Genomic DNA, 15,355 nt, shown 5'->3' with positions numbered 1-15,355 from the left:
GCCGCACATAAAAGAGAGAAGCTTACGACGACGTTTCGGTCCGACTTGGACCATTGACAAAGTCACACTGTCACAGTGTGACTTTGTCAATGGTCCAAGTCGGACCGAAACGTCGTCGTAAGCTTCTCTCTTTTATGTGCGGGTTATTTGTGTAACATAACATAAGATTATTAAGGGACCCAGAATACTACCTTGGGGAACTCCACATGTTATCGGCAGGGGTTCTGATTCCGTTTTGTTGATTTTGACAATTTGTCTCCTGTTGCTAAGGTAGGACTTAAACCAGTCTACAGAACCTATACCGATAGCTTGAAGTTTCTTACATAATATATTGTGGTTGACAGTATCGAAGGCCTTTTGCAGGTCTAAGGTTACCATACCTATGAGGTTCCCCTTTGACATTTCAGTTCTCAGGTAATCCATCAGATTAATAAGGGAGGTATCGGTTGAGTAGGATCTTCTAAAGCCCGATTGATAGCTATGGAGAATGTTGTTGTCATTGAGAATACACCGGCCTCTCTAGAATTTTAGATATTATACTGAGTATACTAACAGGCCTATAGTTGCTGATACCCCTCAAGGAAGGTTCCTTGATGTTGGTGAGGGGCTCTTGATTTAGGAAATTGGATCTGTGCTCCAGTTCCCCGAATTAAGTCTGAATGCCTTCAACATCCCCCCCCAGGCGCTGTATAATCCTCCGGGTTTAGTGCTTCCCCTTGATTATAATAATAATAATAATAATAATAATAATAATAATAATAATGATAATAATATAGTTGCTGACATCAGACCTACTATTTTTCTTGAAGATAGGAGTAACTCTGGCCTCCTTGAACCCCTCCGGTACGGTATTAGTGGTGATTGATAGATTTATTATGTGAGCAATAGGGATTGACAGTTCAGAAGCACCATCTTTTAGGAACTTAGACGGGATGTTATCAGGGCCTGTGCTCTTAGTTGGATTTAACCAGGGAGGAGATGGAAAGGTTTGACCTGGGAGTGTTAGCCACCCGGGATAACCCAGGGTAGGGAGTGTTAATAACCCAGGATAACCCAGGGTAGTCAGACCATAATTCCATTATGGTCCTTCAATCTTGTCCCCCAGGATGCCACCCACACCAGTCCACTAACACCCAGGTACCTACTTACTGCTAGGTGAAGTGACAGCAGGTGTACTGACTTTTTTGGGTTATCCTAGGTTCTCTACACATATGCTGCTATGTATGATAATTCTATGTAACTGTATTTGTGTATACCTGAATAAATTTACTTACTTACTTACGGAAACACGCCCAACTTTTAAATCCGTGCCGGGGATCGAACCCCGGACACCCAGTGTGCGAGGCAAGTGCGCTACCAACCCAGCCACCGGACACCCGGGTTCAATACGGTGTAACTTCATAATGGCCCTAAAAAACGTAAACAAACAAGAGTCCAAAAAATGGAAAAAACAACAGAAAATGGAAATAGGTTGCCAACACACCAAAAAAAAAAAATGTTAATTGAAAAAAAAATAGTTTTGTGTGATTTTGAAATGTTAAAAAAGGCAAATTTTGTGGGGGTTTTCGAAGGCAGAAATTTTTTATTGGTCATTTTGGGAGGTAAGTCAAAATTCAAGCCATATTTATTGTTTTTTTCTTAGTATATATTTGGGAGGTTCCTTGGTGGGGGGGGGTTGAGGGTTTTTCATCCAAGGAACTGGATTTGTCCTCATCTTCCATGCTGCAAAGATGATTGTCTCCCTTTCCGTACGGGTTTAGCGCAGATGATTTCCTGATTATCATTGTTAATAGAATGACACTAACTAATAATAATAATTATTATTATTTTTATTATTATTACTAATACTTGTTATTATTGTTGTTAATAATGATAGTTAAATTTAACACTGGCTGGGGTAGTAATATATATGAACAGACAAATGGTTATAACTGACTATAATTTTTAAAGTGGTGGAGAGATAAGCCAGTGGAAGGTCTCGGTCAGACGTCCAAAAGCTACAACTACGGGTTATCATATAACTAAGACCCGCGTCAGGAAACACTTGTCTTGTTTCCTGACAAACATTACCTAACCTAACCTAACCTAACCTAACTTAACCTAACTTAACCTAACCTAACCTAACCTAACCTAACCTAACTTAACTTAACTTAACTTAACTTAACTTAACTTAACTTAACTTAACTTTAACTTAACTTAACTTAACTTAACTTAACTTAACTTAACTTAACTTAACTTAACTTAACTTAACCTAACATAACCTAACCTAACCTAACCTAACCTAACCTAACTTAACCTAACCTACCCTAACCTAACCTAACTTAACCTAACCTAAACTACCCTAACCTAACCTAACCTAACCTAAAATAACTTAACCTACCCTAACCTAACCAAACCTAACCTAACCTAACCTAACCTAACCTAACTTAACCTACCCTAACCTAACCTAACCTAACCTAACCTAACCTAACTTAACCTAACCTAACTTAACCTAACCTAACCTAACCAAACCTAACCTAACCTAACCTAAAATAACTTAACCTAATCTAACCTAACCAAACCTAACCAAACCTAACCTAACCTAACCTAACCTAGCCTAACCTAGCCTAACCTAGCCTAACCTAACCAAACTTAACCTGACGTAACCTCTATGAATAGCATTTTTGGGGTTATCCTGGGTGTAATTAAATCATTGAAAACAAGTCACTTTTTAGGTTATCCTGGTGGGTAATCTTCACATATGCTACTATGCACAAAAGAATAAAGATTTTTATTTCTTTGCAAAGGTTACAATGTGTAATTGCAATTTTGATTTGTTAAGTACAAAAAAAGCCACCATGTGTGCATATGTGTGCGCGTGCGCGCTCGTGTGGGTGTATGACCCACTTAATATTTGTATTTATAACTCATTACAATTGTGACCAGGTGTGGACGTATCAGTGGTTCATTACTTTGTAACTTGCCACGATTGTGACCAGATCTACCTGGAGTTCATCACCTCTGTAACTTGTCATGATTGTGACCAGATCTACCTGGAGTTCATCACCTCTGTAACTTGTCATGATTGTGACCAGATCTACCTGGAGTTCATTACCTTTGTAACTAGTTCAGCTATCATAACTTTGGGGTCCAGTCCCTGGACCCATTATGTACCTTTGTAATCTTTTGACTACCGCCCACAGGATGGGTATGGGGTGCATAATAAACATATTAAACTGTAACTGTAAACTGATGCCATGACATGTACCTGTACCTAAATAAACTTATTTTTTGGCAGTGGGTGGAGGGTCAGCAGGATGCACACTGGCAGGGAGGTTATCAGAAGTACCTGGGTGGAGAATATTATTACTGGAGGCTGGGGGACCCCCACCCTTGGAGACCTACGTACCGGCCTTTCTACCCATCTCTTACATCCCCGGGTACAGTGAGGACTGGGGCTACAGAACCGTACCCCAGAAGTTTTCCTCTCAGAATTTTGCTAATCGGGTAAGCAATAACGTACTCGTCCCAAATAACATTACTGAGTTTGTCATTTAAAGTCCAGATCTGCATCCAGACTTCTAGTCTATCTGGAGGCTATCCCCTCAATATTGTATATTTAGTTATTACCAGATAAATGTAAAAAATATATATATAATATCTTTTTTAATTATCATTACTATTAAAGATTAAATATTCTTTATTTCAGCATGATACAGTGTTTGTACAAAGGTGAATGATTTAAGTGTGTGTTTAAAAACCCCTTTAATATGCAGAGCATTTTGGGCAAACTTAAGACTAACTTAGGATTAATAAGGCGATAACTAATTGATTGCTTATACAGTGGACCCCCGCATAACGATTACCTCCGAATGTGACCAATTATGTAAGTGTATTTATGTAAGTGCGTTTGTACGTGTATGTTTGGGGGTCTGAAATGGACTAATCTACTTCACAATATTTCTTATGGGAACAAATTCGGTCAGTACTGGCACCTGAACATACTTCTGGAGTGAAGAAATATCGTTAACCGGGGGTCCACTGTATAAACAGCCTCTTAGGTGGTTGTAAAAATAAAATTAGAAATTACAATGAATGCTAGAGAACTGAGTATCCTATTAGTACATTTGAAATATTGAAGTATTATATGATTTTCTTAAAGATTCACACTTTTGCCCTTAACCCTTAAACTGTCTAAATATAGATCTACGTGTGCACGCGTAGCGGTGCGACCTTGATTTTCTCCATAAGAAACAATGTAAAAATAATGTAGATCTACGTTCGGAGCAATACGCGAGCAAACGTAGATCTACGTTTGGACAGTTTAAGGGTTAATATGACATTTAGTAAGTGTTAGTCGACTGGTGTATACCTGTGGGTCTCATCCTGGGACAAAATTGACCTAATTTGTGGGAAATGCTCTGCATAACAAGCGGCTTTCTATATAGTAGTATGTCATTGATGTCAGCTATGATCTGTATACCTTGTACATGTACTTGTAGAACTAAAGATTATTATTATTCTTATTATGCTGTAGCAAGTGAAACTACCACAAGGGCGGGTGTTGGGTGGCGGATCCACGGTCAACAGTTTGATGTATGTAAGAGGTAACAGGAGGGACTATGACCGGTGGGCAGCATTGGGTAACCCAGGCTGGGACTACCTCAGCGTTCTCCCATACTTCATCAAACAAGAGGACTTCCGAGGGGAAGTTGGGGAAACGGGTGAGTTATAACCTCTTTTGTAACCTGTGATGCCATCTTGTATATCCAAGAAAGCATTTTAATTTCAATGTTACTGTACTGTACATAATTACAGCAGTTCTGCTTACAGGACCATGTTCTTCCCAAGTAGTAAAGGACCAGTATATGCACAAGGTTTTAAAGCAGTGTTTCATATACATTATTTGAGTTTTATTGAATTGTGTCATTTTGTTGCCTTCAAAGTTAAATTTGCAATAATATTATGTCTTCCTTTGAGATTTTACAATGACGATGTACTCGTTCATAGGACTGGGTGTTCAGTACCTCTCTAGTGTGGAAAAATTGACACAAATGCACTGTAATGTGAACCTTTGTTGATTATGTTTCTCCCACACAGTGGGCTTTAAAGCCCACTAGTAAATCATCAGTTGCAAAGTGCCTAACTACTTCACCAATAGAAAAATTCAGCCAATATTTGTCTATGAAAAACTATACACATTCTCTTATTTACCCAACTCCTCCTGTGTATGAAATATTATGCCAGTAGACTGATATTAATTCAAACCCTTTACCTTTTTGACAGCGGCGTTCCATGGACGTGGCGGACCTATTGGAGTAACCCCTGGGCCCCTGACTCCCCTCACACGAGCTTTTATACAGGGTGGCAAGGAGCTTGGCTACCCTGTTATTGACTACAATGGCCCAGAGCAATTAGGTATTTCTTTATTTTTCTAATTTGAGCTCAAATTAGATATGTGTTGCCTGTTCTATTATATACATGTATATAACAAATCTAACTAACCATTTTCCCTGCTTCTTTTGATAGATGTTATGTTCACACTCTAGTCCAGGAGGACTGTAAATATATGTTTTATGTTGGAACCAGACACTGTATTGTAATCATTATTTTTAAAAAATATTAACTTCTCCATAATTGACCATAATTACTAAATGAAAAGAAGGAAAAGCTTTCATTTCTCCTTTTTCGGGTCACCCGGCCTTGGTGGGAGACGGGTGATGTGTTAAAAATACATAGGAGGATCTCGCTTATACAGTAGGTTATGTTCTGGGCTACTGTAAGGCCCCGCTTATACAGCAGGTTAGATTTTGAGTTACTGCTGTAAAGTAAAAATTGCTGTAAAGTGAATCATAGCCTTTTTTCACTTTCAAATGCACATACAAGCCTGATAACATGTTTACTCTATCATATATTAAATGAGCAATAGAGCTAGGCCTAAAAAATGCTTAGACAGTACGCACATTACTTACCTTAAAATATTTTCATTGTTAGCTTATAGTGAGTGGTGAATATATTTATTGTATTGTAGGAAGGCTGAATAAAGAAGAATGAGTATAATTAAAAATTTTTGTATTAGCAGAAATGCTGTAAAGTGAAGCACTGAAGAATTGAGACACTTATGCAACATATGGGAATCTTTATTGAAGAAACGTTTTGCCACACAGTGGCTTCATCAGTCCAATACAAAGTAGAAATGGTGAAACGTTTCTTCAATAAAGATTCCCACATGTTGCATAAGTGTCTCAATTCTTCAACTTGTCGGTTTTCAAAACCATTCATCACAAGTGAAGCACTGTTAAGTGGGACCTCTCTGTGTTGACTCTAGCTTCCCTTTCCAGGATTTGCTCCAACATCATTCTCAATTAAAGATGGAGTCAGATCTTCAACAGCCAGGGAGTATTTAATACCTTCAAACACAAGACCCAATCTTCATGTCCTTCATAGTGCCACTGTTCACAGGGTGAGTTTGTATTACACTCCAAGTTGCTGTCCCACTGCCTAAAATACTCTGCTAGTTTATCTGTGAAGTGTATCTCAGATGTTGATCCTCTCAAAGTACAGCCTCTCCTCACTTACCAATGTACGTACTCGTTTACTGATGACTCAGAGTTACGACTGGCTCTCTGACCAGTATGCATACCTAAATAATGTATACTCGAGCTGATTTCCTCCGTTCTGTTTATCACAATGTACAGTACACTACTGTATAAATATTTAAAAATATACTTAAAATGTTATAAATGGTACAAATTTGACATTAAAACAATGGTCTCAGGAACGGAACTCCATTGTTAAGTGAGGAGAGGCAGTATTATTATAATCATAACTAAGCACTAAATCTACAAGGAGCATACAGTGCTGTGACCCTTTCGATGTATTCCTCTCTAGCTTTCTCCATTCATACTGTACTGTAGATAGGTAGACTGGAATCGAGTATTTGAAGTGACAGATACATTTAACCCTTCATCGCGCAAGGGGTCCGAAAATTTGAAATTTGAACTGAACTCCCTATGGTGGATAGAGTAACTCAATACAAGGTCACTGATCCCATATAAATTGATTTCTGATGGTTAGTTTTCGAGCAATTGCCAATCTCCGAAGACCGAAAATATTAGGCCGCCCCCGACAAAGTGATTAAAAAATTTTATGTTGCAAACTTGCAATTGTTAATAAAACACACCAAAACAATTTTTTAAATTTAATATACAAACAGACAATATAAAAAACATAAATGGAACTTGTATCAAAACATTTTTTAATTGTTACAAAAATATAAAAAGGAAGCAAATATCAACAATGCCAAATTGCAAAGTGATGCAAGTTTCAATCCCTATATTCCTGAGATTCATTTGGAAGACCAATGATTCTATATTGCTAATTGGCAAGATGGAAGTCTGTGAAACAATTTCTATCAGTCTTTATGCACAGATTTACTTTGCATACACTACAGACGAATGACGATGTTACCGTTTTTTTCGAGGTGCTGCAATACTTGCAAGTAAACGGCCTTTGCCCTGCCATTGGGAAGTGCATTAGAGTAATGTCTTTCCTAACACTGTCATCAGGCATTTCTGTACGTGTTCCCCTCCCAGGTTTCACTATGCCAACACCATTGGAAGTACATGGTGAATTAGTTGGTGAAGGTCTTGGAGTTGTTCTTAGGCTGCTCCCTCTAAGGTTTTGTCCTTTAGACCTTGCAATTTCAGAGATAGAATTCCTGAAATACTTCAGTTGCATACACTTTTGCTTTATTGCTCGAGAATCACGGCAATAAAGCAGCCATGCATTCACAACAGCAAGATCAATAATATAGGCAAATAGCCGCATGTACCAACGTTTTGATTTCATTGGTGTTTTGTAGAGATGCACCAACATGTTGCTTTTGTCAATACCTCCCATGTTTGCATTATAGTTCTTGATGACTGCAGGGCACGATATTTTCTCTTTCCTCTTTGTACCCTTGTTATATCTGTCAACAAGACTCATGGGCTCGACCCCAATATCAGTTGTCACTAAAGTCACAACTTTGGTGTCCTTCCATCGTACAACAAGGACACCATCATTGTTGTTGAAGCAAAAATTGCCCCTGACCACACTGTTTTTTTCCATTTGTTTGATAGGCACTAGATGTGGCTTACCACATCTATTGTCACGTACTGTTCCAGTGTATCTGCAGTTATACTTATCTCTTAGTAGCTTGACCAAAGGCATACTTGAAAAGAAATTGTCAGCATAGATTGCTGATGTGTTTGTCTTGTTCATAGTTTGTGCAAGTACCAGAACAATCTTTGTACTTATTGGAAGTTTAGATTCTTCCTGTGGCAGCTGTATGGGATGTGTGTCAAAAGTTGTTGTGCCTTGATACAAGAGTATATCATGTATGAGTCCATCTTGACTTGCACGACAAAAAAGTTTGAAACCCCACTTATCTGGTTTTGTTTTGATGTACTGCCTTAGGTTTCCAGCAGTTTTACCCTTGAAACCAACCATGACTTCATCAATAGATTGCTTGGGTGTAGCTGGAATTTTCAAGCAAGCATTAGTTAGTTCAGTGTAAAGAGGCCTTACTTTGTAGAATCTGTCATTATCCTTTTTTGTGTTGTCATTGAAATGAATATGACTTCTAAGGTACCTAAACCTCTTAGACGCCATGCTATCTGCAACCTGTTGGCTCCTAAAAGCAGCTTTCCAATAGTCTTCGAGGGATGGTAGTGAATTAATACCCACGAACAACAAAATACCTATGAACCTCATGATCTCTTCAGAATCTGTTGAAAAAGTACTATTTACGTCTTGTTGCCTCGTATACAAATTTGTTTGATATGCTATGTTATCTATCATGGCTGGAGTAACGAACATACGAAAATACTCATATGGAGACCTAATTGCAAGAGGCTTTTCATGTTCATATGCCGGCAAAGGATCATTTTGAATGTCATCTACGGTCCACTGAGATGAAACTTGAAGAGCAATATTCTCATGGATCTCTTCCTCATCCGGGTATTCCTCAATCCTAAAAGTTTTCTTTTTCCTCATTACTTTCTGCTTTTTGGCTGGCCGTTCTTCCCTTTCTTCCTCCTCATCATCACTTGACATCTGTGCATCCTGTGCATCCGGTGGCAAGTATTCATCACCACTATCCAGCAATTCTGGTTCGTCTACCTCTGGTTCTGAGTCACTGTCTTCAGAAACGCAGACATACCTCGACCTGCTGGTCGACTGCTCCCCATAAAACAGCCTCTCATGGAACTGGAAGGACAATAGAAACCTCCTGTATAAATCCAGACCACTACAGAGTTCATATATGCAATTGAAAATTTTTTATAAATATTTATTTGACTAAAATTGGACATTCCCGGAAACTCGCGCAATACCGAAATAATTCGGACTAAAATGCTTGCACTTTTTTCAACTGCATGCTACACTCATATTATGCTTCACACGGACTTTAGGTATATATCAAAATATGGCTAAACTATTCATGTAAGCACTAAACACAACAATCAGTACTTACCGACATTGTAGAATGTATAATCCAAGAGTAGATTAGCAAGGGTGGAGGGAAAAATGCGCGTGTGTTCGAAGCCAAGCCGCTAGTGTTTATATTTTGATCTCTCAACCAATGGGAAGGCGGCAGAAGCGAACTGTACTTAGCTGAAGAGACTCAGGGAAGGCTTGTGATTGGTTGGAACTAAAGAACGGGAAGCTGGCCGCGCGGGGCGCGAAGTATGACACGCGCCAAAAACACGTAATCAATACCGAATTTTTTCGGCCAAACACGATAAAGGGTTAATCACGTATTACAAAAATTGTAAAACCAGTCGTTGTAGCCTATTTTTTTTTAAGGAAATAAACATGTTTATCTTAATGAAGGAGTTATACACATACACATTTACATACACTGTCATGTGAAAGTTCCCATCCTGTCAACATTAGGATTTACTAGATACTAGAGACTTCTATATCATAGCCATAATTTTTAAAGGGGTGGAGGGGTAAGCCAGGGGAAGGCCCCAATCAGACGACCTAAAGCTCCAGCTGTGGGTCACCATATGACTAAGACCCACATCAGGAAACATTTGTCCTGTTTCCTGACAAACCTTACCTAACATAACCTGTATTGCCATACTTCATTAATGCCTTATCTTTGTATTTATCAAAACTTCCGCTTTTCAGGTCGTCTTCCACAACAGAAGAGCTGTGGGGGTCAAGTTTGAGCACAAAGGAAAGGCGAGTACCTTTACATAAACTTCCATATATCAGTAACAACACTGCGACTAGCCAAGGACTAGAACCCATGCTGCTTTGGCCAGCAGGCCAAAGCAGCATGGGTTCAAGTCCTTGGCTAGTAGCAGTGTTTTTATTTATCAATACCACTTGTTCATGGGCACAATAACTTTCATATATATAAAGTTCATCTTTCAACAAATCAGCCGCATCCCACTGAGGCAGGGCGACCTAAAAAGAAAATTTTTTTTTTAAATTTTAGTAATTTACACAGGAGAAGGGGTTACTAGCCCCTTGCTCCCAGCATTTCAGTTACCTCTTACAACATGCATGGCTTAAGGATGAAGAATTCTTTTCCACTTCCCAAGGAGATAAGAGGATAAGTGGTGTGACCTAAGTGTAAGTAAAAGTAGCAAGATATACCTGTTATCCTGCATGTTTATTAGACACAAAAAAGACACCAGGAATCCTACCATCATGTAAAACAATTATGTATATATAAAGTTAACAAGGTTTATTTTTTACTGTACATTATTTAGTAGTTTGTCATTGATGTCAGCTAGGCCTGTATACCTTGTACATGTACCTGTAGAAATAAGATATATTATTATATGTCTTACAGCTGTTTACGGTGAGAGCGCTGCGTGAGGTCATAATGTCTGCTGGGCCGGTAGCATCACCTAAGTTACTCATGTTGTCAGGGGTCGGACCCAAGGAACATCTCCAGCAGCATAATGTAAGTGCCATTATTAACTGGGCAGTAATTTCATGACTTGATATTGATGCTGTACCAGAGGGTGAGTCTAAGGCAAGGAATGGAACTAACGTACATTACTATCTCATTAACTACTGCATCATGTTTCGGATTCAGATTTGTTATTTTAGCATAATGCAAGAAAACCCTTAGTATGCAGAGCTTTTTGGGCAAACTTAAGCAAATTATGTTAAATTCTACTTTTTACTTTTTACTAAATGGTGTAACCCTGTTTTGATTATATCCAATGTTTTTGAAAACCTGCTAGAGCATTTCTTCGGTTATTTGCATTTACAGTGGTACCTTGGGTTACGAACTTAATTCGTTCCAGAAAGCTGTTCGAGTGCTGATACTGAGCGAATTTGTTCCCATAATTAATAATGTAAATTAGATTAATCCGTTTCAGACCCCCAAAAACACGCTTACAAAAGCGTCAGCCCTCTGGACAACAGTTTTGGTAATCCCGCACCTCCTCCTAACTTCCAAACTACGAATTCTCTGCATTATATTCACACCACACATTGCCCTCAGACATGACATCTCCACTGCCTCCAGCCTTCTCCTCGCTGCAACATTCATCACCCATGCTTCACACCCATATAAGAGCGTTGGTAAAACTATACTCTCATACATTCCCCTCTTTGCCTCCAAGGACAAAGTTCTTTGTCTCCACAGACTCCTAAGTGCACCACTCACTCTTTTTCCCTCATCAATTCTATGATTCACCTCATCTTTCATAGACCCATCCGCTGACACGTCCACTCCCAAATATCTGAATACGTTCACCTCCTCCATACTCTCTCCCTCCAATCTGATATTCAATCTTTCATCACCTAATCTTTTTGTTATCCTCATAACCTTACTCTTTCCTGTATTCACCTTTAATTTTCTTCTTTTGCACACCCTACCAAATTCATCCACCAATCTCTGCAACTTCTCTTCAGAATCTCCCAAGAGCACAGTGTCATCAGCAAAGAGCAGCTGTGACAACTCCCACTTTGTGTGTGATTCTTTATCTTTTAACTCCACGCCTCTTGCCAAGACCCTCGCATTTACTTCTCTTACAACCCCATCTATAAATATATTAAACAACCACGGTGACATCACACATCCTTGTCTAAGGCCTACTTTTACTGGGAAAAAATTTCCCTCTTTCCTACATACTCTAACTTGAGCCTCACTATCCTCGTAAAAACTCTTCACTGCTTTCAGTAACCTACCTCCTACACCATACACTTGCAACATCTGCCACATTGCCCCCCTATCCACCCTGTCATACGCCTTTTCCAAATCCATAAATGCCACAAAGACCTCTTTAGCCTTATCTAAATACTGTTCACTTATATGTTTCACTGTAAACACCTGGTCCACACACCCCCTACCTTTCCTAAAGCCTCCTTGTTCATCTGCTATCCTATTCTCCGTCTTACTCTTAATTCTTTCAATTATAACTCTACCATACACTTTACCAGGTACACTCAACAGACTTATCCCCCTATAATTTTTGCACTCTCTTTTATCCCCTTTGCCTTTATACAAAGGAACTATGCATGCTCTCTGCCAATCCCTAGGTACCTTACCCTCTTCCATACATTTATTAAATAATTGCACCAACCACTCCAAAACTATATCCCCACCTGCTTTTAACATTTCTATCTTTATCCCATCAATCCCGGCTGCCTTACCCCCTTTCATTTTACCTACTGCCTCACGAACTTCCCCCACACTCACAACTGGCTCTTCCTCACTCCTACAAGATGTTATTCCTCCTTGCCCTATACACGAAATCACAGCTTCCCTATCTTCATCAACATTTAACAATTCCTCAAAATATTCCTTCCATCTTCCCAATACCTCTAACTCTCCATTTAATAACTCTCCTCTCCTATTTTTAACTGACAAATTCATTTGTTCTCTAGGCTTTCTTAACTTGCTTACAAAAATACACTTACATAATTGTTCAGGTTGAGAGGTGTTCATATGCCGAGATACCACTGAGAATTACTGTAAACATGAGATTTAAATGCTAGTTAGATTTCCCATTCCCAAATCTCTTTCTCTTTCTCATGAATATCAACATCAACCATATTTAGATGAATATTTAAAGAGATACAGTCTCAGAAACTGATAATGATCTCAAATGTGCAGACATAATTTTGTAAGGTATTCTTTGAAGATTCTAAATTCACTGGACCTAGGAGCATATCACAATTTTAAGGGTTCCATTGTATGCCAGAGTGAAGACAATTTGCTTTCAAACCTCATCAGTGCAGTGAATGTTAATAAATGGTTAAATCATTTATTAACCTTCACTACATTGATGAGGTTTGAAAGAAAAATGTCATTATTATTGAATATAATGGAACCCTCGAATCTGTGTTATACTCCTAGGTTCAGCAAATTTAGAATATTAAATATAGTGGTGATCCTTGTCAGTTAACCTCACTTTTGATCTCTGCGACTTGCACAACTTATGCAGTGCTGATATTTATGTTTTACAGTTGAAGGTTGTGGCCAACTCACCAGGTGTCGGCCAGAATGTACACGATCATGTTGAAGCCTTTGGCCTCAGTTGGGTGGCAGTAAAAGGCACATCTTCACTGGATATATTGAACACGTTCAATCCCGTGTCTCTCAAGGAGTACCAGTTAACCAGACAAGGTCAGTGTTCAGATTTAATTTCTTGATACTACAGTACTTTCACTTGTTTTTATAATTAATAATAAGTGTAGCTGGACTTGAGTCCTGGAGGTGGAAAGTACAGTGCCTGCACTCTGAAGGAGTCCTGGAAGTGGGAAGTACAGTGCCTGCACTCTGAAGAAGTCCTGGAGGTGGGAAGTACAGTGCCTGCACTTGAAGAAGTCCTGGAGGTGGGAAGTACAGTGCCTGCACTCTGAAGAAGTCCTGGAGGTGGGAAGTACAGTGCCTGCACTCTGAAGAAGTCCTGGAGGTGGGAAGTACAGTGCCTGCACTCTGAAGGAGTCCTGGAGGTGGGAAGTACAGTGCCTGCACTCTGAAGAAGTCCTGGAGGTGGGAAGTACAGTGCCTGCACTCTGAAGGAGTCCTGGAGGTGGGAAGTACAGTGCCTGCACTCTGAAGAAGTTCTGGAGGTGGGAAGTACAGTACCTGCACTCTGAAGGTGTCCTGGAGGTGGGAAGTACAGTACCTGCACTCTGAAGGTGTCCTGGAGGTGGGAAGTACAGTACCTGCACTCTGAAGGTGTCCTGGAGGTGGGAAGTACAGTACCTGCACTCTGAAGGTGTCCTGGAGGTGGGAAGTACAGTACCTGCACTCTGAAGGATGAGTGAGGATGTTACAGTCCTGGAGGTGGGAAGTACAATACCTGTACTCTGAAGGATGAGTGATGTTACAGTCCTGGAGGTGGGAAGTACAGTGCCTGCACTCTGAAGGAGTCCTGGAGGTGGGACATGCAGTACCTGCACTCTGAAGGATGATTGAGGATGTTACAGTCCTGGAGGTGGGAAGTACAATACCTGTACTCCGAAGGATGAGTGATGTTACAGTCCTGGAGGTGGGAAGTACAGTGCCTGCACTCTGAAGGAGTCCTGGAGGTGGGACATGCAGTGCCTGCAGTCTGAAGGATGAGTGAGGATGTTACAGCCCTGGAGGTGGGAAGTACAGTACCTGTACTCTGAAGGATGAGTGAAGATATTACAGTCCTGGAGGTAGGAAGTACAGTGCCTGCACTCTGAATGAGTCCTGGAGGTGGGACGTACAGTGCCTGCAGTCTGAAGGATGAGTGAGGATGTTACAGCCCTGGAGGTGGGAAGTACAGTACCTGTACTCTGAAGGATGAGTGAAGATGTTACAGTCCTGGAGGTGGGAAGTACAGTGCCTGCACTCTGAAGGAGTCCTGGATGTGGGACGTACAGTGCCTGCAGTCTGAAGGATGAGTGAGGATGTTACAGCCCTGGAGGTGGTAAGTACAGTACCTGTACTCTGAAGGATGAGTGAAGATGTTACAGTCCTGGAGGGGGGAAGTACAGTGCCTGCACTCTGAAGGAGTCCTGGAGGTGGGACATACAGTGCCTGCAGTCTGAAGGATGAGTGAGGATGTTACAGCCCTGGAGGTGGGAAGTACAGTACCTGTACTCTGAAGGATGAGTGAAGATGTTACAGTCCTGGAGGTGGGAAGTACAGTGCCTGCACTCTGAAGGAGTCCTGGATGTGGGACGTACAGTGCCTGCAGTCTGAAGGATGAGTGAGGATGTTACAGCCCTGGAGGTGGTAAGTACAGTACCTGTACTCTGAAGGATGAGTGAAGATGTTACAGTCCTGGAGGTGGGAAGTACAGTGCCTGCACTCTGAAGGAGTCCTGGAGGTGGGACATACAGTGCCTGCAGTCTGAAGGATGAGTGAGGATGTTACAGC

The 15,355-nt window shown here is 40.3% G+C and overlaps 1 protein-coding gene across 5 annotated transcripts in view; it reads left to right on the top strand.

Moving 5' to 3' along the window:
* Positions 1 to 15,355, top strand: part of LOC128691783 (glucose dehydrogenase [FAD, quinone]) — a 64,231-nt gene that overhangs the window by 33,177 nt on the left and 15,699 nt on the right. The window contains exons 1-8 of one of the 5 annotated variants that reach the window (XM_070100883.1): positions 119 to 270; positions 3,278 to 3,486; positions 4,517 to 4,703; positions 5,266 to 5,397; positions 6,321 to 6,442; positions 10,159 to 10,212; positions 10,832 to 10,945; positions 13,465 to 13,624. In XM_070100883.1, coding sequence (XP_069956984.1) covers positions 4,574 to 4,703; positions 5,266 to 5,397; positions 6,321 to 6,442; positions 10,159 to 10,212; positions 10,832 to 10,945; positions 13,465 to 13,624 — 712 coding nt within the window. In that variant the 5' untranslated portion in view covers positions 119 to 270; positions 3,278 to 3,486; positions 4,517 to 4,573. Of the gene's footprint in view, positions 1 to 118; positions 415 to 736; positions 844 to 949; positions 1,602 to 3,277; positions 3,487 to 4,516; positions 4,704 to 5,265; positions 5,398 to 6,320; positions 6,443 to 10,158; positions 10,213 to 10,831; positions 10,946 to 13,464; positions 13,625 to 15,355 lie in introns of those variants that run through there. The other 4 variants (XM_070100885.1, XM_070100884.1, XM_070100881.1 and 1 more) reach the window with 4 other exon arrangements.

Source organism: Cherax quadricarinatus, chromosome 75, assembly GCF_038502225.1.
Source record: "Cherax quadricarinatus isolate ZL_2023a chromosome 75, ASM3850222v1, whole genome shotgun sequence".
Taxonomy (NCBI): Eukaryota; Metazoa; Arthropoda; class Malacostraca; order Decapoda; family Parastacidae; genus Cherax; species Cherax quadricarinatus.
Note: the sequence above shows the minus strand (reverse complement) of the source record. Positions and strands in the feature narration are given on the sequence as shown.